Source organism: Cervus canadensis, chromosome 4, assembly GCF_019320065.1.
Source record: "Cervus canadensis isolate Bull #8, Minnesota chromosome 4, ASM1932006v1, whole genome shotgun sequence".
NCBI classification, from domain to species: Eukaryota; Metazoa; Chordata; class Mammalia; order Artiodactyla; family Cervidae; genus Cervus; species Cervus canadensis.
Window position 1 is genome coordinate 1,998,557 of NC_057389.1, and position 27,198 is coordinate 2,025,754.

At 41.0% G+C, this 27,198-nt stretch overlaps 1 protein-coding gene across 4 annotated transcripts in view; it reads left to right on the forward strand.

Annotated features, from left to right (window-relative positions):
* TMEM232 (transmembrane protein 232) overlaps positions 1-20,379 on the forward strand; it is a 253,790-nt gene extending 233,411 nt beyond the window's left edge. For all 4 annotated transcript variants that reach the window (XM_043464492.1, XM_043464494.1, XM_043464495.1 and 1 more), the window contains 2 exons: positions 17,677-17,770; positions 19,757-20,379. In XM_043464492.1, the coding sequence (XP_043320427.1) occupies positions 17,677-17,770; positions 19,757-20,035 (373 nt within the window). In that variant the 3' untranslated portion in view covers positions 20,036-20,379. The remainder of the gene's footprint in view (positions 1-17,676; positions 17,771-19,756) is intronic.
* Positions 20,380-27,198: the final 6,819 nt, after the last annotated feature.

Below are 27,198 nucleotides of genomic sequence, written 5' to 3' on the forward strand. Positions count from 1 at the left end.
ACCCAGGGATAGAACCTGCTCCTCTTATGTGTCCTGCATTGGCAGGTGGGTTCTTTACCACTAGTGCCAGCTGGGAAGCCCATATTAGTTATCATTGGTGCTCAGATGCTCAGTCGTGTCTGACTCTGTGACCCCATGGACTGTAGCCCGCCAGGCTTCTGTTCATGGAGTTTCCCAGCAAGAATACCTGAGTGGGTTGCCATTTCCTCCTCCAAGGGATCTTCCTGACCCAGGGATCATACCAGTGTCTCTTACGTCCCCTGCATTGGCAGGCAGATTCCTTACCACTAGTGCCACCTGGGAAGCCCGTTAGTTATTGCTCTATAATAAATGACTATGCAGAAAACAAAACAAAACTACATTATCTCACAGTTTCATTGGGTCAGGAATCCAGACGTATTAATAACTTAGCTGGGTTTACTGTTTCAGAATCTCTCACAAGGCTGCCATCAGAGTGTTGGTCAAGACTAGGGTTTCATCTGCAGGCAAAGCAGGGAAGACTCAACTTCCAAGATTACTCACAAATTAGGCAGGATTTAGTTCCTTGTGGGTTACTAGATTAGCATCTCAACAACTTGCAGCCTTCTGGACACAGACCATCCTTAGCTCTTGTCTTGTAGACCTCTCCAATATGGCAACATCATTTGCCAAAGCATAAATGCCAAGAAGGCAAAGGAGAATTTTCCAGTAAGACAAAAATCACATCTAATCACAGGAGTGATATCTCATTAACTTTGTCATATTCTGTTGGTTAGAAACAAGTCATTGTGTCAGTGGCATACTCAAGAGAGATACACACGGGGCATGAGTACTAGGAGGCGGGGACTACTGGGGACCTTCTTTGAAATCTGTCACACTCTTCTTTGTGAAAATTGAAAAACTAAGGAAAAAAGAAGCTTAAAACTTCCTGTGATAAGAGAGAACCATTAGCAATCATAAAACATTTCATGTGTTTCTTTATTTTTCCCAGAAGACTTTCTTGCAGTTAGATGAGTAGTGATTCTTAACCAGGAGTGATTTTGCCTCCCAGGAGACCCTGGCAGTGTTAACACTCAACTTGTCACAAGTCGAGAGTGTGAGTGCTATCTAGTGGACAAAGCCAGATGTGTTGCTAAATATCCTACAATGTATAGGACAGCCACCCCCCCCCGAACTGCTCCCCCCCCCCAGCCCAGCAAAATAATGTATCTAGTCCGAATGTCAGTATGGTCAAAATTTAGAAACCCTGGGTTTGAATCACTTGTTTTTTGCCAAGTACCATGAGCAGAAGTGACACAATTCAATTTAATTGCCAAAGCAATTAAAAACTAGCCTCTTTCCTCTCAAGTCTTTCTCTTATCAAAGTGAACTTGAAAGCTATATATTGAGATGGTGGCATTACACGATGAAAAGACCCTGAGTTCCCGGGTCACCAGATGGAGAACTCCTAATGAATTATATCAGAGTTTACAGAAGCAAGAAGTAAACATTTGTTTTGTTAATTGTGATTTCAGCATTTGTCTATTAAGAAAATTAGCAATAAATAAATCATACAGTTTCAGAAAGAATAAACAGGCTACACAAATGCTTGGGAATCTGGATGGCCTCAGATGCCATAAAAGCCAGCCTCAGAGCCTAGAAGGCAGTGGATCAGCTCCCCAGTGCACTGAGGGACAGAATACCTCCTCTGGGATAAGAAGTATCTGTTGATGTTTAAATATATTTGGTTTATAATGTTTGGAAATAGATAAGATTTCATGTAAAACTTTATCAAACTGTATGCTATTAGTTAGTTTGGGTAGAGTTCAAATAACAAATGACATATGAATTTATCCCTGCCACAATGTATTAAATATTTAGGCTTCCCTGGTGGCTCAGACGGTAAAGAGTCTGCCTGCAATGTGGGAGACCTGGGTTCAATCCCTGGGTTGGGAAGATCCCCTGGAGGAGGGAAAGGCTACCCACTCCAGTATTCTGGCAAGAATTTCCTGGACAGAGGAGCCTAGCAGGCTACAGTCCATGAAGTTACGTTATTAAATATAAGGGTAGAATAAATGCATTTTCATATTAGTTACCTTCTATTCATCACCTTCTTAAGAGTCTCCTCCCAAATGAAGGGATCAATCAGGGGTAAGAAACAGAGAACATTGAGTTCAGAAAACACTGGCCCTGACAGAGGACAGTGGTCAGGAGTATTCCCAGGATGACTGTGATGGGAGCCCAGCAGGTTCCAGCTGGTGTAAGAAGACACTTAAATGTAACATGTTCAGAACTGAAGTAATCACCTATTCTCCATCCAACCTATGTCCCTGAAAGGGCTCTTTGAGACTCAGTTAAGTTTTAGGAAACTTTATTCTAAATCACACTACACTAACTCATACTCATCCTTCCAGATTGGTTTTAAAGGTTTTCTGGAATCTCTCTCTGCCTTGGGGCATGCTGTGTTTTCCCCTGCTTTGTGAAATCATCTCCATAAGTTTCTATAAGCTGTCCTTAAAGATTTTTGATCTTGTTTTGCTGTCTTTTGGAAACTTTCAGTCAATCACATCACAGTTCTGTTGTGATAATCACACAGATTAAGTGTCCAAAATTAGATTAGTGGCAAGACTCCAGACTCTAGTGACTAAATTGATTTAGGAGATTGTGGACAAGTTGAAATAGAAGATGATTCCACAATGCTGGGGTGGCAGAGGGCCATCCATGGCTCACTATCCTGCAAAATATTTTATTTGGAAATGCAGGAAGAATTGTTTAAGTGAACATGTCCATTTTAACTCAATGAACTGAGAAGAAATTAAAAAGCCATGGCTTTGAGTTCCTTAGTTGCACTGTAAGCTCTATTCAATGTGAAAGTGACACCTAAAACTTTCCAGCATGCAGTGTGTATGGGAACTACTAGATCGATAGTCTGGCTGACAAGGGAAAATGAGACTGAAACGGTAGAATCTGATGTCTGAGACAGACGACATCATTAGGAATGGCAGAAGCCTAAGGACCCTGGAGCCTTCCTTGACTGGCAGTTCTTCATGCCTGGAAGAAACGGGATCACTACCCAGGATGAAGGTGTTGGATGGGTGAGAGCAGAACAATTTTTTTAACTCTCACTTAGCAGACAATATCCACAGGGTATTTAAAAATGCAGGAACTACAAAGCAATAGCAATTCAATAGGTTCCACATATTTTTAACATGGGCCCAAGTGATGGTTATAGTCAAGTTGAGAACAAACTCTTTCTTTAGTAACCTACTTTTTAAAAGTAGCCAAGGAGATTTATTTGATGTTAGTTGTTTTGTTTTTCTTTTAATTTTGGAAACTTTCTTGTAAATATCTGTGCTTTAAATCCTGTCCCTATAGGAAGCTGTGATCTTGAGGCTCTGTTATTTGGGCAAGCTAATTATGGTGAAAGAAAATAAATATAATGGTCCAAGCACACTTAGATGCAATTTGCTACTTGAAGCAATCACTCTTCCAATATGAAAAATTAACATTAAGTTAAAAAAATTTTCATTCATGTGCCCAGAAAATTACTTTTAAACCTCCTGCTTTAAAGATGTGTGACAGATTTAATATGATTAAGTTGGGTTGTGAGTATGAAAATTATGTTTAAAAAAAATAAAAAATTTTAAAAAAAGAAAATTATGTTTAAGTGTGTCTCTGAGGACATGATACATTCATGTTTCCTAAAAAATGATTTATGCTTCCTAAGAATGGGTTAAAATGGAATTGGGAAAAATGCTCCTGGAGTATTAATGGACAGTTCTATTTAAGAGCCAATTTTTGTAAGCAACTGAGATAAGGTTATCAACCTATATTATTATAATAATGATATACTTTATACAAGTCCCATGGTAACCACAAAACAAAACCTACAGTAGATACACAAAAGATAAGCCCTAGCCACAGTAATCAGAAGTAAAAAAGATATAAAAGGAATCCACATTGGAAAGCAAAACCATCATTGTTTGCAGATGACATGATGCTATACATAGAAAATCCTAAAGTCACCACAGCTCATCAATGAATTCAATAAACATTGCAGAATACAAAATTAATACACAGAAATGTGATGCATTGCTATACACTAACAGTGAACTATCAGAGAAATTAAGGAAACCATCCCATTTACTATCACATCAGAGTAATAAAATACCAAGACAGAAACCTACATAAGGAGGTTAAAAGACCTATAGCCAGAAAAGTGTTTAAGGCAATGATGATAGAAATTGAAGACAGCATAAAAAGATGGGAAGATAAACCATGTTCTTGGATTGTAAGAATTAATTTTGTTACAATGGCCAGATTACCCAAGGCAGTCCACAGATTCAGGGCAATCCCTATCAAAATACTAGGGGCATTTTTCACATAACTAGAACGAATAATTTCAAAATGTATGCAGAAACATGAAAGACCCCAAAAAGGTAAAACAATCTTGAGAAAAGAAGAAGTTTTGCCTCATAAGCAAACCAGTATGTTACTGGCCCAAAAACAGACACATGGATGAATGGAACAGAAGAGAGTCCAGAAATGTTCACACACTTATAGGAGATTAATCTATGACAAACAGTTATGGATATACAATGGAGGATAAAGTATCTTTAAAAAGTAGTGCTGGGATAGATGGATAGCTACATGTAAAAGAATGAAAGTAGGACATTCTCTAACACTATATACAAAAATAAACTCAAAATGGATTAAACACCTAAGTGTAAAAATTGAAGTTCTAAATGTAGGACCAAAAATTCTTAGAGCAATACATAGGCTGACCCGTTTTGACATTTTGGGAGGATCTTTCTGCTATAGCAAAATAAATAAACAACTGTGACCTATTTAATAGTTTTTGCACAAAAAAAGGCAACCATCAACAAAACAAAACAAAAAAACCCTGCTAAATGGGGAAATATATATATAAATGGCATGACCAATAACGGGTTAACACCCAGAATCTATAAACAGCTCATACAACTCAACATCAAAAACAATAAACAGCTCTGTTTCTAAAAAGGGCAGAAGATCTGAATAGATGTTGTTTTTGTTGTTGTTGTTGTTGTTTTCCCAAAGAGGACACACAGATGGCCAACAGGCACATGAGAAGATGCTCAACATCACTAATCATATGGAAAATGCAGATTGAAATCACAATGAGATATCACCTCACCCTTGCCAGAATGGCTTTCTCCAAAAAGAACACAGATACCAAATGTTAACAGGGATGTGGAGAAAGGGGGCCCCTCAGACGCTGTTTTCACCTTTATTGAGAATGTGCACTGGTGTGGCCACTGTGGAAAACAGTATGGGTATTTCTCAAAAAACTAAAAAGGGAACTGCCATGTGCCCTAGCAGTTCCACCCATAGGTCCATATCCAAACGGGGAAAAGCACTAATAAAAAGCATCACCCCAATGTTCACTGCAGCGTTATTGACGATTGCCAAGATATGGAAGCGACCTAAACATCCATCAACAGGGGAAGGGATGAAGGAAGTGTGGTATAGATGCACAGTGGAACACTACTCAGCCATAAAAGAATGAAGCTTTTCCATGTGCAACATGGACTGACTTGGAGGAGCTTATCCTAAGTGAAACAAGTCAGACGGAGGAGGACAAATACTTTATGATATCACTTATATGTGGAATCTAAAAAATACAATAAACTAGTGTATATAACAAAACAGAAAGAGACTTACAGATATAGAGGATGAACTAGTGGTTACCAATAGGAAGAGGGAAGGGGGCGGGACAGGATAGGAATAGGGGATAAGGAGGTATAAACTAATTTGTATAAAATAAGCAACAAGGATATATTATCTAATAAAGGAAATATCAGTATTTATAAATGGAGTATAACCTTTAAAATTATAAATCTATTATAACCTATTATATAATATTGTGCATCAAATATATCAATGATTTTTTTAATTTAAAAATAAATACAAATTTTCCAAAAAATGGACACTTTAGAAGGCTCATAAACCATGATCATGTGGGATTTACCCCTTGAATGCAAGAGTGATTCAAAACACAGAAATCAATAAATGTGGTACACCACATTAATAGAATGAAAGATTAAAACCATATGATTATTTCAGTAAATGTGATTATATTACATCTTCATGATTAGAAACTCTCAACAAATTAGGTATGGAAGGGACATGCTTCAACATAACGAAGGACATAAACAATATTCCCACAGCTAAGATTTTACTCAGTGGTGAGAAGCTGAAAGTTTTCCCTTTGATATTAGAAATAAGAGAAAGACGCCCCCCTCACTGTTTATACTTAAAAACAGTACTGAAATTCCCAGTGATAGCAGTTAGGTAGTAGAAAGAATTTAATAGTTTTGCAAGTGATGTGATTTTACATAGAGAGAACCCAAAAGAGCCCACCGAGTTAAAACTGTTAAATGAATTCAGTACAGTTGTAGGATTAAAAAAAAAAAAATGAACATACAAAAATCAGCTGCTTTTCTAGACACTGACAATGATCTAACTTAAAAGAAATAAAGAAAGCAATCTTTCAATAATGCTGTCAAACAGAATGAAATGCTCAGGAATAAAATTTGACTACGGAGATGACAGTTCTGGGCTGGCATCACTTGAATTCAGTGATGAAGGAAATTGAAGACACAAACTGAAAGATACCCTATGCTCATAAATCAGAAGATTTTAATATTGTTAAAATGTTCCTACAAGCTGAAGTGATCTATACCTTCAGTGTGATCTCTATCAAAATTTCAATAACATTTTTCACAGAAATAGAAAAAACAATTCCAAAATTTGTATGAAACCCCAAAAGACCTCAATTAGTTCAAGCAGTCCCAAGAAAGAATGAAACTGGAGGCCTCACACTTCCCGATATCAAAATGTATAATAAAGCTGTAGTAATCAAGCTTCCCTGGTAGCTCACATAGTAAAGAATCTGCCTATAATGTAGGAGACCTGGGTTCAATCCCTGGGTTGGGAAGTTCCCCTGGAGAAGGAAATGACAACCCACTCAAGTATTCTCACTTGGAGAATTCCATGGATAGAAGAGCCTTGTGGGCTACAGTCAACTGGGTTGGAAAGAGTCAGACATGACTGAGCAACTAACACACAGTAATCAAAGTAATCAAAACTGTATGGTGCTGGCGTAAACAGACCCAGAGACAGATGGAACAGAAGGAAGAGCCCAGAGATAAATTCACTGGTATATGGGTAACTAATGTTTGACAAGGGGGCCAGGAATACTCACTGGGGAAAAGAGTGTCTTCAATAACTGGTGCTAGGAAAACTGAATATTCACTTGTAAAAAAATGCAATCTGTCCCCTATCTCATACCACTCACAAAAGCTAATCTGAAATGGACTTAAGTCATAGATGTAAGAACTGAAACTGTAAAATTCCTAGTGGAAAGCATAGGGGAAAATATCTTGACATTGGTCTTAGCAATGATTTTATGAAGTTGACACTAAAATCAACAAGCAGGAGTACAAGAAACTAAAAAGCTTCTACACAGCAAAAGAAACAAACATGAAAAGGCAACCTATGGAATGGGCTTAAATATTGCCAAACCATCTATGTGCATATATTTTCCCTGCTCACCTGTCACATGAGTTGTTTTCCTATGAATCCCTGTTATTAGCTCTACCCTGATGACTTACCTCCTGAGACTGCCGTCTTCTCACTGTACTGGGCACCGCTCTGCTGACATAGAGCGTTGTGTGGTAGACTTATCTTTATGGCCTGGGTTGGGCACTGTGGAGACAGTGACTAGCAAACAACAGTGTCCACAATCACGCAGCTCATATTTAGTCAAGAAAATAAAACTCATACAGGCACACAGATAAATGTGAAGTTACAACTGAGATAAGTTTGATGAAGGAAAGGCCATGATGGGTTGATAGCTGTGGCGACTGGGCTTGAACTGAGAAGAGGAAGGATAAGTGAGCATTAACTAGCACTGCAGCTAGTTAATGCACTCATCTCACACGCTAGCAAAGTAAGGCTCAAAATTCTCCAAGCCAGGCTTCAGCAATATGTCAACCGTGAACTTCCAGGCGTTTAAGCTGGTTTTAGAAAAGGCAGAGGATCCAGAGATCAAATTGCCAACATCCGCTGAATCATTGAAAAAGCAAGAGAGTTCCAGAAAAACATCTATTTCTGCTTTATTGACTATGCCAAAGCCTTTGACTATGTGGATCACAATATACTGTGGAAAATTCTGAAAGAGATGGTAATACCAGATCACCTGACCTGCCTCCTAAGAAATCTGTATGCAGGTCAGGAAGCAACAGTTAGAAATGGACATGGAACAACAGACTGGTTCCAAATAAGAAAAGGAGAACATCAAGGCTGTATATTGTCACCCTGCTTATTTAACTTATATGCAGAGTACATCATGAGAAATGCTGGGCTGGATGAAGCACAAGCTGGAATCAAGATTGCTGGAAGAAATATCAACAACCTCAGATATGCAGACGACACCACCCTTATGGAAGAAAGTGAAGAAGAACTAAAGAGCCTCTTGATGAAAGTGAACGAGGAGAGTGAAAAAGTTGGCTTAAAGCTCAACATTCAGAAAACTAAGATCATAGCATCTGGTCCCATCACTTCGTGGCAAATAGATGGGGAAACAGTGGAAAGAGTGGCTGACTTTATTTTCTTGGGCTCCAAAATCACTGCAGATAGTGACTGCAGCCATGAAATTAAAAGACGCTCATTCATTGGAAGGAAAATTATGGCCAACCTGGACAGCATATTAAAAAGCAGAGACATTACTTTGCCAACAAAGGTCCGTCTAGTCAAGGCATTTGTTTTTTCAGTCGTCATGTATGGATGTGAGAGTTGGACTATAAAGAAAGCTGAGTGTTGAAGACTTGATGCTTTTGAACTGTGGTGTTGGAAAAGACTCTTGAAAGTCTCTTGGACTGCAAGGAGATCCAACTAGTCCATCCTAAAGGAAATCAGTCCTGAGTGTTCACTGGGAGGACTGATGCTGAAGCTGAAACTCCAATACTTTGGCCACCTGATGTGAAGAGCTGATTCATTGGAAAAGATCCTGATGCTGGGAAAAATTGAAGGTGAGAGGAGAAGGGGACGACAGAGGATGAGATGGTTGGATGGCATCACCGACTCAATGGACATGAGTTTGGGTAGACTCTGGGAGTTGGTGATGGCTGGGGAGGCCTGATGTGCTGCAGTCCATGGGGTCACAAAGAGTCAGACACGACTGAGCGACTGAACTGAACTGAGCACTGCAGCAGAGAGGAAGAGGAGGGAAAGGACGTTGCAGAAAGGGGCGACAGCATGCACAAATAAACAATAGTAGGTAGCGTGGAGCAGAACACATCACAGCGACTGCAAGAAAGCCCGTGTGTTACGAATGCATGGGCCTCGGCCAATAAGGGAGAGAAGTAAGTCTGGAGAAGCCATGCAACAAATGCACAGTTTATTTCAGCCTTCTTCAACAAGAAATACAATCTTTAAAAAAATATATAACTAGTTTTATTTATTTGGCTGTGCCAGGTCTTAGTTGCAGCATGCAGGATCTTATTTTTCGTTGCAGCATGTGGGATCTAGTTCCCCAGCCAGGGATTGAACCCAGGTCCCCTGCATTGGGAGCATGGAGTCTTAGCCACTGGGCCACCAGGAAGTCCCAAGAGATGTAATCTTCATTCTAAAGCTACTGGGGATTTACTGAAGAGTTTGAAGCCAGGGATTGACGTGATCCATTTTGTATTTTGAAAAAAAAATTCTGGCTACTCTATCGAGACAAGAATAAAAAGAGTAAGGCATGATGGATGCAGAGATTATAAACAAGGAGGCCTTAGTCCAGGTAAGAGATAATTGTTTAGATAAGGAAAATAATAGTGGAGATGAAGATAAGTGGAAGGATTTGAGAAACGTCTAGTGCGGCATCAAGCAACCCAGTGATAGGAGAGAAGGATGCCACAAAGGTTAGAGGCAGCAACTTGAAAAAGTGCTTACTAGACATTATAGTCTTAAAAACTGATCAGTCTTTCTGAATATGGAAATTTTCACCAGCTATATCTCTTCATAGACCCTTTCCCAAGAGCTTCTCCTTTAAACCTACTTTCTCTCCTTCAAAACCATATTCTCACCACCATTTTGTTGCATAACATATTTCTGCACTCACAATAGTCTCTTGATAATAAATTCAATAATATAATTATGATGTGGAATGTTTAATGCTAAATCTCCACCAGTCAAGGGCCCAGCTTTGTACTGCCTGCACTTCCACTGAACTGTTTCTAAAGTCTCCTACAGTTCCACCCTTAGTCATACAAAGGCTTGAAAGAAATATTGACGTTATAGCATTTTTTTTTGGTAGATCTAAGATCAAATTCTTAGGCTTAGAATTCCACCAGAGCTTTCAGGGTCATGGGGCTGTGTACGGAGATGGGCATGTTCATCTCCCCAGTGGGCACAGTCTATTTCAGACTTCCTGAAGCCTTTCATAGCATCTCATTCACTACCGACCAGCTAAAGTATTTATATCTCCTAGGAGAGGTTGCCTTTTTATTATCTTCTTGTACTCATTCTGTATGCCATACCTTACCCTCAAAATTGTCAGTTTGAATAACCCAAATGGTTTATAGAAACTAAAAACTAATATTTAATTTTCTTTCTTTTTTTTTTTTTTTAATTTTTTTATTAGTTGGAGGCTAATTACTTCACAACATTTCAGTGGGTTTTGTCATACATTGATATGAATCAGCCATAGATTTACACTTATTCCCCATCCCGATCCCCCCTCCCATCTCCCTCTCCACCCGATTCCTCTGGGTCTTCCCAGTGCACCAGGCCGGAGCACTTGTCTCATGCATCCCACCTGGGCTGGTGATCTGTTTCACCATAGATAGTATACATGCTGTTCTTTTGAAACATCCCACCCTCACCTTCTCCCACAGAGTTCAAAAGTCTGTTCTGTATTTCTGTGTCTCTTTTTCTGTTTTGCATATAGGGTTATCGTTACCATCTTTCTAAATTCCATATATATGTGTTAGTATGCTGTAATGTTCTTTATCTTTCTGGCTTACTTCACTCTGTATAATGGGCTCCAGTTTCATCCATCTCATTAGGACTGATTCAAATGAATTCTTTTTGATGGCTGAGTAATATTCCATGGTGTATATGTACCACAGCTTCCTTATCCATTCATCTGCTGATGGGCATCTAGGTTGCTTCCATGTCCTGGCTATTATAAACAGTGCTGCGATGAACATGGGGTGCACGTGTCTCTTTCAGATCTGGTTCCCTCAGTGTGTATGCCCAGAAGTGGGATTGCTGGGTCATATGGCAGTTCTATTTCCAGTTTTTTAAGAATCTCCACACTGTTTTCCATAGCGGCTGTACTAGTTTGCATTCCCACCAACAGTGTAAGAGGTTCCCTTTTCTCCACACCCTCTCCAGCATTTATTGCTTGTAGACTTTTGGATAGCAGCCATCCTGACTGGCGTGTAATGGTACCTCATTGTGGTTTTGATTTGCATTTCTCTGATAATGAGTGATGTTGAGCATCTTTTCATGTGTTTGTTAGCCATCTGTATGTCTTCTTTGGAGAAATGTCTGTTTAGTTCTTTGGCCCATTTTTTGATTGGGTCATTATTGTTCTGGAATTGAGCTCAGGAGTTGCTTGTATATTTTTGAGATTAATCTTTGTCTGTTTCTTTGTCTTGTCTCAATTGCTATTTAATTTTCTCCCAAATCTGACCGGCTGCTTTTCACCTTTAACTTATAGTTTCTTTTGTAGTGCAAAGCTTTTAAGTTCATTAGATCCCATTTGTTTAGTTTTGCTTTTATTCCAATATTCTGGGAGGTGGGTCATAGAGGATCTTGCTGTGATTTATGTCAGAGAGTGTTTTGCCTATGTTCTCCTCTAGGAGTTTTATAGTTTCTGGTCTTACATTTAGATCTTTAATCCATTTTGAGTTTATTTTTTGTGTATGGTGTTAGAAAGTGTTCTAGTTTCATTCTTTTACAAGTGGTTGACCAGTTTTCCCAGCACCACTTGTTAAAGAGGTGTCTTTTTTCCATTTATATTCTTGCCTCCTTTGTCAAAGATAAGGTGTCCATAGGTTCGTGGATTTATCTCTGGGCTTTCTATTCTGTTCCATTGATCTATATTTCTGTCTTGGTGCCAGTACCATACTGTCTTGATGACTGTGGCTTTGTAGTAGAGTCTGAAGTCAGGCAGGTTGATTCCTCCAGTTCCATTCTTCTTTCTCAAGATTACTTTGGCTATTCGAGGTTTTTTGTATTTCCATACAAATTGTGAAATTATTTGTTCTAGTTCTGTGAAAAAATACCGTTGGTAGCTTGATAAGGATTGCATTGAATCTATAGATTGCTTTGGGTAGCCATTTTGACAATATTGATTCTTCCAATCCATGAACACGGTATGTTTCTCCATCGGTTTGTGTCCTCTTTGATTTCTTTCATCAGTGTTTTATAGTTTTCTATGTATAGGTCCTTTGTTTCTTTAGGTAGATATACTCCTAAGTATTTTATTCTTTTTGTTGCAATGGTGAATGGTATTGTTTCCTTAATTTCTCCTTCTGTTTTTTCATTGTTAGTATATAGGAATGCAAGGGATTTCTGTGTGTTAATTTTATATCCTGAAACTTTACTATATTCATTGATTAGCTCTAGTAATTTTCTGGTAGAGTCTTTAGGGTTTTCTATATAGAGGATCATGTCATCGCAAACAGTGAGAGTTTTACTTCTTCTTTTCCTATCTGGATTCCTTTTACTTCTTTTTCTGCTCTGATTGCTGTGGCCAAAACTTCCAACACTATGTTGAATAGTAGTGGTGAGAGTGTGCACCCTTGTCTTGTTCCTGATTTCAGGGGAAATGCTTTCAATTTTTCACCATTGAGGGTGATGCTTGCTGTGGGTTTGTCATATATAGCTTTTATTATGTTGAGGTATGTTCCTTCTATTCCTGCTTTTGGAGAGTTTTAATCATAAATGAGTGTTGAATTTTGTCAAAGGCTTTCTCTGCATCTATTGAGATAATCATATGGTTTTTATCTTTCAATTTGTTAATGTGGTGTATTACATTGATTGATTTGCGGATATTAAAGAATCCTTGCATTTCTGGGATAAAGCCCACTTGGTCATGGTGTATGATTTTTTAATATGTTGTTGGATTCTGTTTGCTAGAATTTTGTTAAGGATTTTTGCATCTATGTTCATCAGTGATATTGGCCTGTAGTTTTCTTTTTTGTGGCATCTCTGTCTGGTTTTGGAATTAGGGTGATGGTGGCCTCATAGAATGAGTTTGGAGTTTACTTCTTCTGCAATTTTCTGGCAAGAGTTTGAGGTAAGGTAGGTGTTAGCCTTTCTCCTAAATTTTTTGGTAGATTCAGCTTGTGAAGCCATCTGGTCTTACGGGCTTTGTTTGCTGGAAGATTTTTTGATTACAAGTTTGATTCCTTGCCTGTTGATGGGTCTTTTAAGATCTTCTATTTCTTCCTGGTTCAGTTTTGGAAAGTTATAACTTTTTAAGAATTTGTCCATTCATCCAAAGTGTCCATTTTATTGGCATAGAGCTGCTGGCAGTAGTCTCTTATGATCCTTTGTATTTCAGTATTGTCTGTTGTGATCTCTCCATTTCATTTCTAATTTTGTTAATTTGGTTCTTCTCTCTTTGTTTCTTAATGAGTCTTGCTAATGGTTTGTCAATTTTGTTTATTTTTTCCAAAAAACCAGCTTTTAGCTTTGTTGATTTTTGCTATGGTCTCTTTAGTTTCTATTGCATTTATTTCTGCCTTAATTTTTAAGATTTCTTTCCTTCTGCTAACTCTGGGGTTCTTCATTTCTTCCTTCTCTATTGCTTTAGGTATAGAGTTAGGTTTATTTATTTGGCTTTTTTCCCTGTTTCTGATGTAAGCCTGTTTAATGCCTATGAACCTTCCCCTTAGCACTGCTTTACAGTGTCCCATAGGTTTTTGGTTGTTGTGTTTTCATTTTCATTCATTTCTATACATATTTTGATTTCTTTTTTGATTTCTTCTATGATTTGTTGGTTATTCAGAAGCGTGTTATTTAGCCTCCATGTGTTTGAATTTTTAACAATTTTTTTCCTTTAATTGAGATCTAATCTTACTGCACTGTGGTCAGAAAAGATGACTGGAATGATTTCAATTTTTTTGAATTTACCAAGACTAGATTTATGGCCCAGGATGTGATCTATTCTGGAGAAGGTTCCGTGTGCACTTGAGAAAAAGGTGAAGTTGCTTGTTTTGGGGTGAAATGTCCTATAGATATCAATTAGGTCTAGCTGGTCCATTGTGTCATTTAAGGTTTGTGTTTCCTTGTTAATTTTCTGTTTAGTTGATCTATCCATAGTTGTGAGTGGGGTATTAAAGTCTCCACTATTATTGTGTTACTATTAATTTCCTCTTTCATACTCGTTAGTGTTTCCCTTACATATTGTGGTGCTCCTATGTTGGGTGCATATATATTTTATTAAATTGTTATATCTTCTCTTTGGATTGATCTTTTGATCATTATGTAGTGTCCTTCTTTGTCCTCTTTTCACAGCTTTTATTTGAAAGTCATTTATCTGATAGGAGTATTGCGACTCCTGCTTTCTTTTTTGGTCTCCATTTGCATTGAAATATTTTTTTCCAGCCCTTCACTTTTAGTCTGTATGTGTTCTTGTTTGAGGTGGTCCTCTTGTTAGACAGCATTATGCGGGTTCTTGTTTCATGTATCCATTCAGCCCATCTTTGTCTTTGGTTGGGCATCAAACCCATTTACATTTAAGGGTAATTTATTGATAGGTGTGGTCCCGTTGCCCATTTACTTTGTTGTTTTTTTGGGTTCACGTTATATACAACCTTCTGCATTTCCTGTCTAGAGAAGATTCCTTTTAGCATTTGTTGAAGAGCGGTTTGGTGGTGCCTAGAATTCTCTCAGCTTTTTTTTTTTTTTAAAGCTTTTGAGTTCTCCTTCATATCTGAATGAGATCCTTGCTGGATACAGTAATCTAGGTTGTAGGTTTTTCTCTTTCATTACTTTCAGGACGTCCTGCCATTCCCTTCTGGCCTGGAGGGTTTCTATTGATAGGTCAGCTGTTATCCTTATGGGAATCCCTTTGTGTGTTATTTGTTGTTTTCCCTTGCTGCTTTTAATATTTGTTCTTTGTGTTTGATCTTTGTTAGTTTGATTAATATGTGTCTTGGGGTGTTTCGCCTTGGGTTTATCCTGTTTGGGACTCTCTGGGTTTCTTGGACTTGAGTGGCTATTTCCTTCCCCATTTTGGGGAAGTTTTCAGCTATTATCTCCTCGAGTATTTTCTCATGGCCTTTCTTTTTGTCTTCTTCTTCTGGGACTCCTATGATTCGAATGTTGGGGCGTTTCACATTGTCCCAGAGGTCCCTGAGGTTGTCCTCATTTCTTTTGATCCTTTTTTCTTTTTTCCTCTCTGCTTCATTTATTTCCACCATTTTATCTTCTACCTCACTTATCCTATCTTCTGCCTCCGTTATTCTACTCTTGGTTCCCTCCAAAGTGTTTTTGATCTCATTCATTGCATTATTCATTTTTAATTGACTCTTTTTTATTTCTTCTAGGTCTTTATTAAACAATTCTTGTATCTTTTCAATCTTTGTCTCCAGGCTATTTATCTGTAACTCCATTTTGTTTTCAAGATTTTGGATCATTTTTATTATCATTATTCTAAATTCTTTTTCAGGTAGATTCCCTATCTCCTCCTCTTTTGTTGACTTGGTGGGCATTTTTCATGTTCCTTTACCTGTTGGGTATTTCTTTGCCTTTTCATCTTGTTTAGATTGCTGTGTCTGGAGTGGACTTTCTGTATTCTGGAGGTCTGTGGTTCCTTTTTATTGTGGAGGATTTACCCAGTGGGTGGGGTTAGACGATTGGCTTGTCAAGGTTTCCCGGTTAGGGAAGCTTGCGTCAGTGTACTGGTGCGTGGAACTTGATTTCTTCTTTTTGGAGAGCAATGGAGTGCCCAGTAATGAGTTTTGAGATGGGTCTATGTGTTAGGTGTCACCTTGGGCAGCCTGTATGTTGACATTCGGGGCTATGTTCCTGTGTTGCTGGAGAATTTGCATGGTATGTCTTGCTCTAAAACTTACTGGCTCTTGGGTGGTGGTTGGTTTCAGTGTAGGTATGGAGGCTTTTGGACGGTCACTTATTACTTAAAGTTCCATGTAGTCAGGAGTTTTCTGGTGTTCTCAGGTTTTGGGCTTAAGTCTCCTGCCTCTGGATTTCAGTTTTAGTCTTCCTGTAGTCTCAGGACTTCTCCAACTATACAGCACTGATAATAAAACTTCTAGGTTAATGGCGAAAAGATTCTCCCCTGTTAGGGACACCCAGAGAGGTTCACAGAGTTACATGAACAGGAGAAAAGGGAGGAGGGAGATAGAGATGAGCAGGAGGAGAAAAAGGGGGACTCAAGAGGAGAGAGACAGATCTACGCAGCTGTCTGTTCCCAGAGTGTTCTCCGTATCTCAGACACCTACAAAGATTCACAGAATTGGATTGGAAGAGAAGGGGAAAGGAGGAAATAGAGGTGTTCTGAGGTAGAAAACAGAGAGTCAAGATTGGGAGAGAATAATCTTCGGTTTAAAGATAGGGCTTCTTTTTTTTTTTGGTAAGGTTATAGTGTAGTGAAAATGAAAATGAAGAGTAGTAGAGGAGTACTAGAGGACTTTAAAAGAAATAAGAGAAAAAGAAAAATAGAAAATAAAAGAGAAAACGGAAAGGAAAAAAAGAAGAAAAAAGAAAAAAAGAAAAAGAAAAAAAAAAAAGAAAGAAAAAAAAAAATTTTTTTTTTCCCCTAATTAAAAAAATCGTAAAAATCTATGTAAATGAAAGTTAAGGAGTAATGGGGGAGTAATAGGGAATTTTAAAGGAAAATAAAAGAGAAAAAATAAAAAAGAAAAAATATAAAAAGAAAAAAAAATTTTTTTTTTTCCCTTACTTAGAAAAAAAAAAGTAAAAATATATCTAGGAGTTTCTCTGGAGCTGCTGCGGTCAGTGTGGGTTTGGCTCAGTTTCAGATAGCTCCTCGTTCCAGCTTACACTTCTCGATATCTACAGGGCCCTTCCGGTGAAGTCGGTGTTTTCTACAGGGATTTTAATCTGTTGCACCAGTCCCTTCTGAAGCGGTTCCCTTTGTTTATTTGGCTTCTGTTTGCGGGTCTCTTCAGAGCCTCATTTCCGCCCTGACACAGGCGGGCGGAGGTGGACTCTTATTCAGTTAGCTAGTTCCGTTGCGCTGCTGGGAGGGGCTGACGCTGCGGGGATGGGCTGGCGCTGCGGGGCGGGGCTGACGCTGCGGGGAGGGGCTGGCCCTGCGGGGGCGGGCTGGCGCTGCGGGGCGGGGCTGGCGCTGCGGGGCGGGGCTGACGCTGCGGGGAGGGGCTGGCCCTGCGGGGACCGGCTGACGCTGCGGGGAGGGGCTGGCGCTGCGGGGCGGGGCTGACGCTGCGGGGAGGGGCTGGCCCTGCGGGGGCGGGCTGGCGCTGCCGGGAGGGGCTGACGCTGCTTTCTCCGTCTGCGCTGCTCAGGCTCCCGGCTGTTTAATATTTAATTTTCTATACAGAGTAAGTCTCCCATGTTAGCAATAGAGAATCAAAATGCTTAACAATGGTGATTTGCAAATCTGTGTATCCTGGGGAGGAGTATCTGTACCTGATACTGGATCTGTTCTTTGCTCTTTTGAAGGGAATATTCTTCTGCGGCAGAGGCTCCTTTGTTTCCATATCCAGATTTCTTCACCAGGGCGGACAGAGAGTTGGCAAGAATCATCGACCATCACGTAAGTTTGATTGTCTTAAACTAGCAGCAAAAGCCTTGCTCTGTAAGGGCATTTTTAATCAGAAAGTGTAGTTCTGAGATGGAAACAGTAATCATGGAACTCAAAAGTAGATTGAGTTTTCATTGAGATTTGCCAAATTGAATTATATCTCACTGTACTATCTATATACCTCAGTGCCTTCATTGGGTTACAGAAATTTTGGCTTTTCTTTCATTTATAAAATACTAGCCTTATTCTGTTTCCTGAATTAGTACCAATTTTTGTGAGTGTGTGATAGGAATCTAATGTCGGACACTGAACACTGATTTCTTCTGTATTTTTAATAAAAGAACAAAAATATTCTGACTCAGTTTTTCAGTGACCACTCTTTGCCCCTGAAGTATTAGAACGACTTTAATATTCTGTTTTTGGTGTCAGTTAAACAAGCAGTAACAAGGCCACTGAACAGGTTTTAATCCGCTGAGCTCCATATAATCAGTGATTTCTTCCCAAATCATTTATGACTGCTTCTTTTTAGGAGTAGAGTTACTTACATACTTATAAGTTACTTATATAGAGTTACTTATATAAGTAGAATAATTATATTTTGTTTTTTCTTTTAATATAATAGGGATTCAATACTATGTAGAATGTGTTTAAATTAATTTTATCACCAGTTGTGTATTATTTCTCAGATTGTGTTTATATTCCCATGGTTGATTTTTTTACATTCCTTTTATTAGTGATATTTTGAGAAAGAATAAGTGATTATTTCATTTACTGATCCCACTAAATAGTTATTTATTCACACAGCCAATACTTAAGCCACTGTAGCAATAGCCACAAGTATTGTGGTTTGAAAACTTAATGATATCCTAGAACTACAAAATGAGAGCTATAGTATTGCTATTTTATTCACTAACAACATTTATGCTAAACCAATATATCATATGTACAAGGCATTATCAAAAAGTTGCAGCAACTATAATTTTACCACTCACTTCAACTAAATTATCTGGACTATACTATAGAAGATAGCAAGTTGCCAATGTGTATATATACACACATACATAGTGTCATTTTAGTAACAGAATAAAAATCTTTTGCCTTATCATTCTGTACCCTTGAAAGAGTCAAAAGACTTTAATCACTCTGTGATTAAACACATTGGCCTGAAGAGGCAGAGGACACTGCTTTGAGTGATAGAGAGGAGGCTAGGAAATGCCTCCTAAGGGCCATCATCTTTTCTCCCTTCCAAGGGTATAAGCAGCGACTTAGCAGCAGCAGCAAGCATTCACTACCATCAGTCTTTCTATAGACAGGCAAAGCCATCCTTTCTGGAAAATATGTTTGAGAACAGATAGGGTCCAAACTGTTTGATCTATGGCTGGCATAATCAAAGAGTAGTCTGGTAGTATTAACTTGTAGAGGTTTATCGAAGCTTCTCTGAATATCATATTTTTAAAAAGTATTCATCTATATACATTTCCTTTGAAATAACTATAACTATAGTGCTTTGTACTAATATCGCACACTTTACAAATGCTCTTACAGTGGTTAATTTAATCCTTACAACAAGTCTGTAAAACATTTACCAATAAGAAGAATGTAGCTTTATGATTCAGTTAATTGTTCAAGGTTTTAAAGATAGTAAATGACTGAGTCTACATACAAATCCAGATCTCTGGACTGTAAGTCTACTTTTCTGGTCGATCTTTCATAATTGCTCAATTTCTGGGCTTAAAATTACAAACCTGAATGGGGGAGGGAAGGTGGAGTCTGTAGAATTGACAATAAAGCCAAACACACAGCTGCCGGGTTAACTGCCCTGCCAAGCCGGCTGAGTTTTATCACGTGTCCCTGACGTGCGAGGATCAGGGCAGACACCCCGCCAAGGTGCCTTGCACACCACTGCTGCTCCGCAGTGTGATGACTGAAGCCCTGAGTGAACCGATAGGCTTTTTTCGTGGTACATCACATGTAAACGATACCTTCTCTCTGTAACAGTGGCAGGAAGAGCAAAAGATGCGGCAGAAGGAAGACGCGATATGTGAGGCTGAAGAACGGAAAGATAAGGAGTTACAGGAGCAAAATCGCTTCAGAGAAATAATGAAGAGAAGAGAAGAGAAGCTACACAAGCAAACCAAACCTTATGAGCTTCCCCGTAGGGCTGAAGAAGTTTCCTTAGAAAAGAAAATGACCCCTACAACTGAGGTCCATATGCCAGAAATTCGTTACATGAAAGAGGCCAGGAAAGCTACAGGTCAGGAAAAAATTCGTAATTAAATGTAATTTCTTAGAAAGGAGTTTATCTTGGTGCAGGTTCTTTAATAGTCATAGCTTAGTCCTAAAAGAACAGTTAGCACTTAATCACATTTGTGTGACCTGTACTACTAGTTAAATGTTTTCAAGAATGCGGCTAGAGCTAAGTGACTCTTATCTCGTGATCATACACATAATGATTCTCAGAGTGTTGAAATTCACTGAAGAGTTACATAGACACGATTATTGCATATAATGATTATGCAAATTATTAATGAGTCACAAATAAGAACTATTTCTTAAAATGGGATGGACATCAATCAGTACTCCTATCATAACTGTTACACTAATAAAACATGTAAGGCCCCTGCTTGGGTTTGTGTTTCATAGTCAGTCTATGCCAAGTCAAACCGCATGTCAGAAGCTTGCATATGTGCATATTAAGTCGCTTCAGTTGTGTCAGACTCTGCAACCCTATGGACCATAGCCCGCCAGCCCCCTCTGTCCATGGGATTCTCCAGACAAGAATACTGGAGTGGGTTGCCAGGCCCTCCTCTAGGGGATCTTCCCGACCCAGGGATTGAACCCACGTCTCTCATGTCTCCTGCGTTGGCAGGCAGGTTCTTTACCACCAGCGCCACCTGGGAAGCTTGAATGCAATCAACTGCTGTATACAGACAAACCTGGCCGGGACAGTCCTCTCAGGATGACACAATCTCTAAGAGATACCATGGGAGCCTTCTGTGTGATGGTGATTTTACTTTGCCAGGTGAGGTTATGAGAATGGACTTGCATGGTCTTAGAAGCCCTAACTGGAGGGATTCATCCCATCAGGAGACATTTTTAAATGTTGTTTCACTTCTTCTGACACTCCCAGTCTATGGGTAGAGTAACAGAGTGGGGCTCTTGTGATACTTTACACTACTTTTCTAAAAATGATAAATAACCCCACCACAGTTTTGCACAAGTGACTTAGTCATGCTCAAAAGACAGATGTTTTCAGGATGTCAAACTCAAATGGCTTCTGGGTCAGAAAGGTCACGTATTTAGTGATCGACTATAGAGGATCTACTCCATCTAAGAAACTTGCCACCATCTCACTCCACTCTGCAACATGTTGTAGGATCATCTAGTCTTTAAAAAAGATGCCCTCAGTCTTTTTTAAAATACGTTACTGAATTTCAAAATGTTGGCAGCCAATTAAAAAAAAATCACATCCTTTTGGGGTAAATTTGACATGTGGGCCATAAGTCTGTGACCTGCACTACGTGAATTTATAAAATCATTCTTTAAGGTAACAATAATGTGCAGTAGAAATGGATGCAGGGAAGGGTGTTCTTCTTTTGATTTCCTTCAAAGTTGATTCAAACTTATGTTGCTCCTCATCCTTCTCTCCTCACACAGAGAATATGTAAGTTCTCAGAAATAATATCTCCCAAGGCAGCTTTCCAAATACTTCCATCAAGCTTTGCTTTTCTCACGTGTGAGGAAGAAATCTCTTCAGTCCCTTCCCTGAAGGCCAGCCAGACCTCTTCTCAGAATCCTGTCCCATCGAAACTCTCCCTCCACCAATTGTTTACTCTCTCCCCAGAAGTCTCTCAGGCTTCCCAGGTGGCACTGGAAATAAGCAGTCTGCCTGCCAGTACCTGAGACACGTTCAGTCCCCGGATCGGGAAGATCCCCTGAAGGAGATGGCAGCCCACTCCAGCATTCTTGCCTGGAGAATCCCATGGACAGAGGAGCCTGGCGGGCTTCAGTCCCCGGGGTCGCAAAGACTTGGACACGACTGAGCGGCTAAGCATGCACACTCAGTGAAGTCTCGCACTGCTATGGATGAAGGTCTCAGATTTCCACCGTCCTCCCTCCACACTATGCTCAGCATCACCAAACCCTCAGTGCCGTTTAAAGTAGTAATCTTCTTCTGGGTTGTAGAGACGGAATCACTGGGCTGGAAGTTGTGGGGAAAGGATTCTGGAGATCTGATGGCTACTTGTAAGAATTGTATGAGATCCTGCCGTATCACAATCACCTTTGAGAAGCCCAATGCCAGCAATTTCTGAGCCATTCTTCGCTCTGAGGCCAGGGCTAACCTGCCTTCAGGCTTCTGATCTGCAGGCCTGGGTGTTTCTTTCCTGTTCTGCTTCATCTCTTCCCCCTGGTTCTGCTGCTTTCTGACGTCCACGGTTGTCTTAGTGTTCCAGCGTGCTTTTTACCTGGACTCATATCTTTTAAGGAAATCCTTTTTCTATCACGGTGGTGGAAATTTGGAAAGAAACTTAAAAATAATATACATATACACTCGCATAAATAAATGAAGAATATATACATTTAAGAATATATATATATATAAATAAAGGTATAAGGATAGTGATTAATCACCTAGCTAGATGGGTAAATACCTCTATTCTTAAATTATTCTCTAAGTTTTTTATGCTTGTTATTCTTTAAAATTCAGCAGCACACACCTCTCATGGGTTTCCTCCTGCTCCTGGAATGTGAGGAGAGTCCCGGTGTGTCGCTCTGGCTCCACCTTCGGGCTGCGCCTCCTGGCAGCAGTGGAACACTGACCACATGACTGACCCTAGTTGAGCTTCAGTTATTCATAAAAAAGATTAATCTACAACTTAATTCATGCAGAAGCTAATGAGGAAAACAGAGACCTGTTAGTCATTTTTAACAGAGAGAATTTAACGTAAGGAGTTGTTTTGAAAGGTGTTATAGAACTAAGAAAGTGAAAAGGCAACATAAACATGATAACGAAATAGGAGACTTCTACCAGCTCTAGGGCCAGAGGATCAGGGAGACGGCTGGATGACCGGCTCTGGAAGCGTGAGTGGGGCCCGCACGGCGGGGCTCAGCCCTCGGAGGAGAGCCCGGCCCGCTCTTGCCGCTCCCTCTGAGGGCACAGGAAAGCAGTCCCGGGACCCACGGGGGTGAAAAGGCCACTGGGCTGACTGCTGGCCGCTGACCCGGGCCGCCTGGAGGAGCAGGGCGGGAGTGAGCCCCTCGTCCGCTCCCTGGAGCTCAGCCCGAGCGCGGTCTCCAGCATCACAGAGCGGGGGAAGGGCGAGGCGGGGCCGGACACTGGAGACACGGCGGGGAGAACGCGTGTACCCAACGCCGAGAGCCGGCTGGGCCCACAGTGAAATTATTCCTGCTTTTCTTATGCGTGTTAGGTCCTCTTTTCAATTTTTTTTTTCTCTTCTAGCTTTCCCTTTTAAGTTAATGTAAGTTACTTAAAAAGAAACTTTTGCTACATTTATTCTTGACCAGATTGCTGATGCTGTGTGCTTCATCGCCCAGTTGTGTCCGACTCTTTGCGACCCCATGGACTGTAGACAACCAGGCTCCGCTGTCCATGGGGATTCTCCAGGCAGGAATACTGGAGGGGGTTGCCATTTCTTTCTTCAAAGATTGCTAGGGGAAATATCAAAAACCTTAGATATGCAAATGATACCACTCTAACAGAAAGTGAAGAGGAATAAAAAGCCTCTAGATGAGGATGAAAGAGGAGAGTAAAACAGCTGACTTAAAACTCAACATGGCATCCAGTCCCATCACTTCATGGCAAATAGATGGGGGAGAACTGGAAACAGTGACAGATTTTATTTTCTTGGGCTCCTAAATCAATGCGGATGGTGACAATAGCCATGACATTAAAAGATGCTTGCTCTTTGGAAGAGAATCTATGACAAACCTAAGTTCATTTCAGTCACTCAGTCGTGTCTGACTCTTTGTGACCCCATGGACTGCAGCACGCCAGGCCTCCCTGTCCATCAGCCACTCCCGGAGTTTACTCAAACCCATGTTCATCGAGTTGGTGATGCCATCCAACCATCTCATCCTGTTGTACCCTTCTCCTCCCGCCTTCAATCTTTCCCAGTGTCAGGGTCTTTTCAAATGAGTCAGCTCTTCGCATCAGGTGGCCAAAGTATTGGAGTTTCAGCTTCAGCATCAGTCTTCCAGTGAACACCCAGGACTGATCTCCTTTAGGATGGACTGGTTGGATCTCTTTGCAGTCCAAGGGACTCTCAAGAGTGTTCTCCAACACCACAGTTCAAAAGCATCAATTCTTCAGCGCTCAGCTTTCTTTACAGTCCAACTCTCACATCCATACATGACAACTGGAAAAGCCATAGCTTTGACTAGACGGACCTTTGTTGGCAAAGTAATGTCTCTGCTTTTTAATATGCTATCTAGGTTTGTCATCAAGATTGCTGGGAGAAATATCAATAACCTCAGATATGCAGATGGTTTTTCCAGTAGTCATGTATGGATGTGAGAGTTGGACCATAAAGAAGGTTGAGCACTGAAGAATTGATGCTTTTGAACTGTGGTGTTGGAGAAGACTCTTAAGAGTCCCTTGGACTGCAAGGAGATCCAATTAGTCCATCCTAAAGGAAATCAACCCTGAACACTCATTGGAAGGACTGATGCTGAAGCTGAAGCTCCAATACTTTGGCCACCTCATGCAAAGAGACAACTCATTACAAAAGACCCTGGTGCTGGGAAAGATTGAGGGCAGAAGGAGAAGGGGGCGACAGAGGATGCGATGGTTGGATGGCATCACTGACACAATGGACATGGGTTTGAGCAGGCTCTGGGAGGTAGTGAAGGACAGGGAAGCCTGGCATCCTGCAGCTCATGGTTTGGCAAAGAATCAGACATGACTTAGTGACTGAACAATATCATCTTCATTATAAACCCTTAGTTCTTTCAATAAGTACTTCATTTAAGCAAATTTAACTGGTTCTTTGTAGTTTGCTCCATATTAACTCTGCCTCAGCATTCACAACGGGCTCTGTGAGTTTCAGGATGGGCTGTACACCAGGTGGATTATTCCGGCTCATCTTGTGTTGTTTGGTCTTAGTGGTTCATTTTCCCAGTCTTCCCACTTGGAGAAAGAGGAGGAGAAAAGAAAGGTACTCCATGACTACTTCCCTTTACATCTCTTACAACTCTCATTTATCTTTGTGTCCACTATCTGGAAGTGTTAACCTATCTTAGCTCAGCGTTTCCATCTTAGCCGCTTTTCTATGCTACTCTATACTCTTTGCAGACTTTAATTTTGAAAGAACAAACTTAAGTCTTCCTGCATTCATTTATTATAAATTCTCTAAAGGATTTCTGTTAGCAACTACCAAAGCAACTTCTTTATCACACAAACTACCTCATAGGCCTTTTACCTTATAGAGAATGAAATATTTATAGGAATGTTAGCTAGTTTCACCAGGGTGTTTGAAATTAAAAGACATATATTGGGGAGGAGAGATAAAAGAGGAATAGTAAATTCTCAGTAACAGAAACATAAAAATAAGCACTTCTTTTAGTGCATTTTAAAAAGGAAAATAATAAGATTTACAAGGCTTGTAGGGCATGACAAAAAGTTTAAGGAAGAAAATATGCAGAACAAATATTTAATTTCACTAATGCCATTAATTTCACTAATGTCACTAATTTTGACATTAGTGAGTGGTTGTTTGGGAGAGAGTGGTATATAGAGGTAATTTATTATTATTTTTTTTATAGAGGTAATTTAATAATAATGTAAAAGGAAATTCACAGCAACAATTTGGGGAACTCTGTAGTATGTTTACAATTACAATTCAAGTAATTGATTCTTCTGCTTTTACCAGAAAAAATCCTCTCTGGGACGTATGACTGCAATTGCCCACTAGTTGATTTTGAATGACCTTCCTAATTGAAATAGTTATCATATCAAAAAATTCAAAGGGGACAGAGTCCAGAAGGACGACGGACTTGGAGGATGTGGGGCTCACCTCCCCCCACAAGCACGTCAAAGATGCATCTGCAGGTGGAAGCGTTCTCACAGAACACTGTCCAGAAACTGACAGAAGATCTCCTCCTATACAACCAAAATGCAAGATGGGTCTCCACGAATCCAGGTAGAACAGAAAATAAAAAATCAAAAAGGGTCAGGATGGGACTGGTGTCCTCTGGGAAGGATCCATAAGGGAGAGAGGGTCCACGTGGGCAGACCCTCGACCTGGGAAGTACCCTATCCTGCTGGGCCATCCCCTGGGCAGATGGAGGGGCTGGGGACGCCTAGACTCTCTTCTTAGGAGTGTGCCCTCGCAGGGCAGAGGGAGACTGGCGCCTTGACACATATCCCAGATCCCAAGAGGCGAAACCTTTGGACTGGGAAATGCAGCCCCGCCTGCTCCACATTGCAGCTTGGCACGGAATCAGGTCAGAGAAACTGCCTACTTGCAGACAGACCAGAGCCCCTGAGTACGATCCTGGCCAGACCTGGAGACCGTAGTCAGCTCACACAGGGGAGTGACTGAGTGACCGGGGCGGGCTTGTCAGCCTGCACACTAGTGGCGTCAAAAGGACACGCAGCAGCTAAGCTCTGCGTCTCGGGCAGGTAGACCCGGGAAGAGGACCCAATCTAGGAGCGAGAGGCCAGCCCAGAGGGCGCGGGGCGTGGTCCTCGGGGAGGCGTGGAGACCACTGCAGCGTACACACAGCAGCAGGCGTGGGGGCGGGGGCGGGCAGCTGCAGCGGACAATGTCAGCACCCGGGGCGCCACAGAAACAACCTCTGCGTGCCAAGTCTCCGCCGGACCCGCCCTGGGCAGGAGGGTGCAGCATTTCACTCCCGGGTCGAGCCCTGGAGCTCCGCGCGCTGCGCGCTGATCGGGATGGACCGGTGCTGGGGAAGGTCCGCCCCAGCGCAATCCAGCTCCCGACAGCTGCACAGCCCCTGCGGTTCCCGTGGCCACAGCCCAGCGCGAGGTCCGGGACGAGCACGCCGGAGAAGATGCAGCCTCGGGCTGTCTGCTGGGACCCCACGCGGGCGGCACGGATATTCGCTGAGCACGGGGCCTCGCGGGCTTCAGTGGTCACCTCCTGTGGGGCAGGGCGTGCTCTCGCGGGCAACAGAGCCTGAGCAAACCCCACCCTCAGCTTCTGCTTCAGCAGCTGGGGAGCAGACCCACCCGCACCAGAGCAGTAACAGCCGCGGGGTAGAAGCCGTACCCCGCTTCTGGTGTCAGATCTAGACACCCAGCCACATCCCCTAGCAAGGAGATAATGGCCAGGGCGCTCTGAGGAAAGGTGTTGCTGGTATCCATACAAAAACTGGCCGTTGATTAGGTAGAGAGGGAGGTGGGAGGGGGGATCGGGATGGGGAATATCTGTAAATCCATGGCTGATTCATGTCTG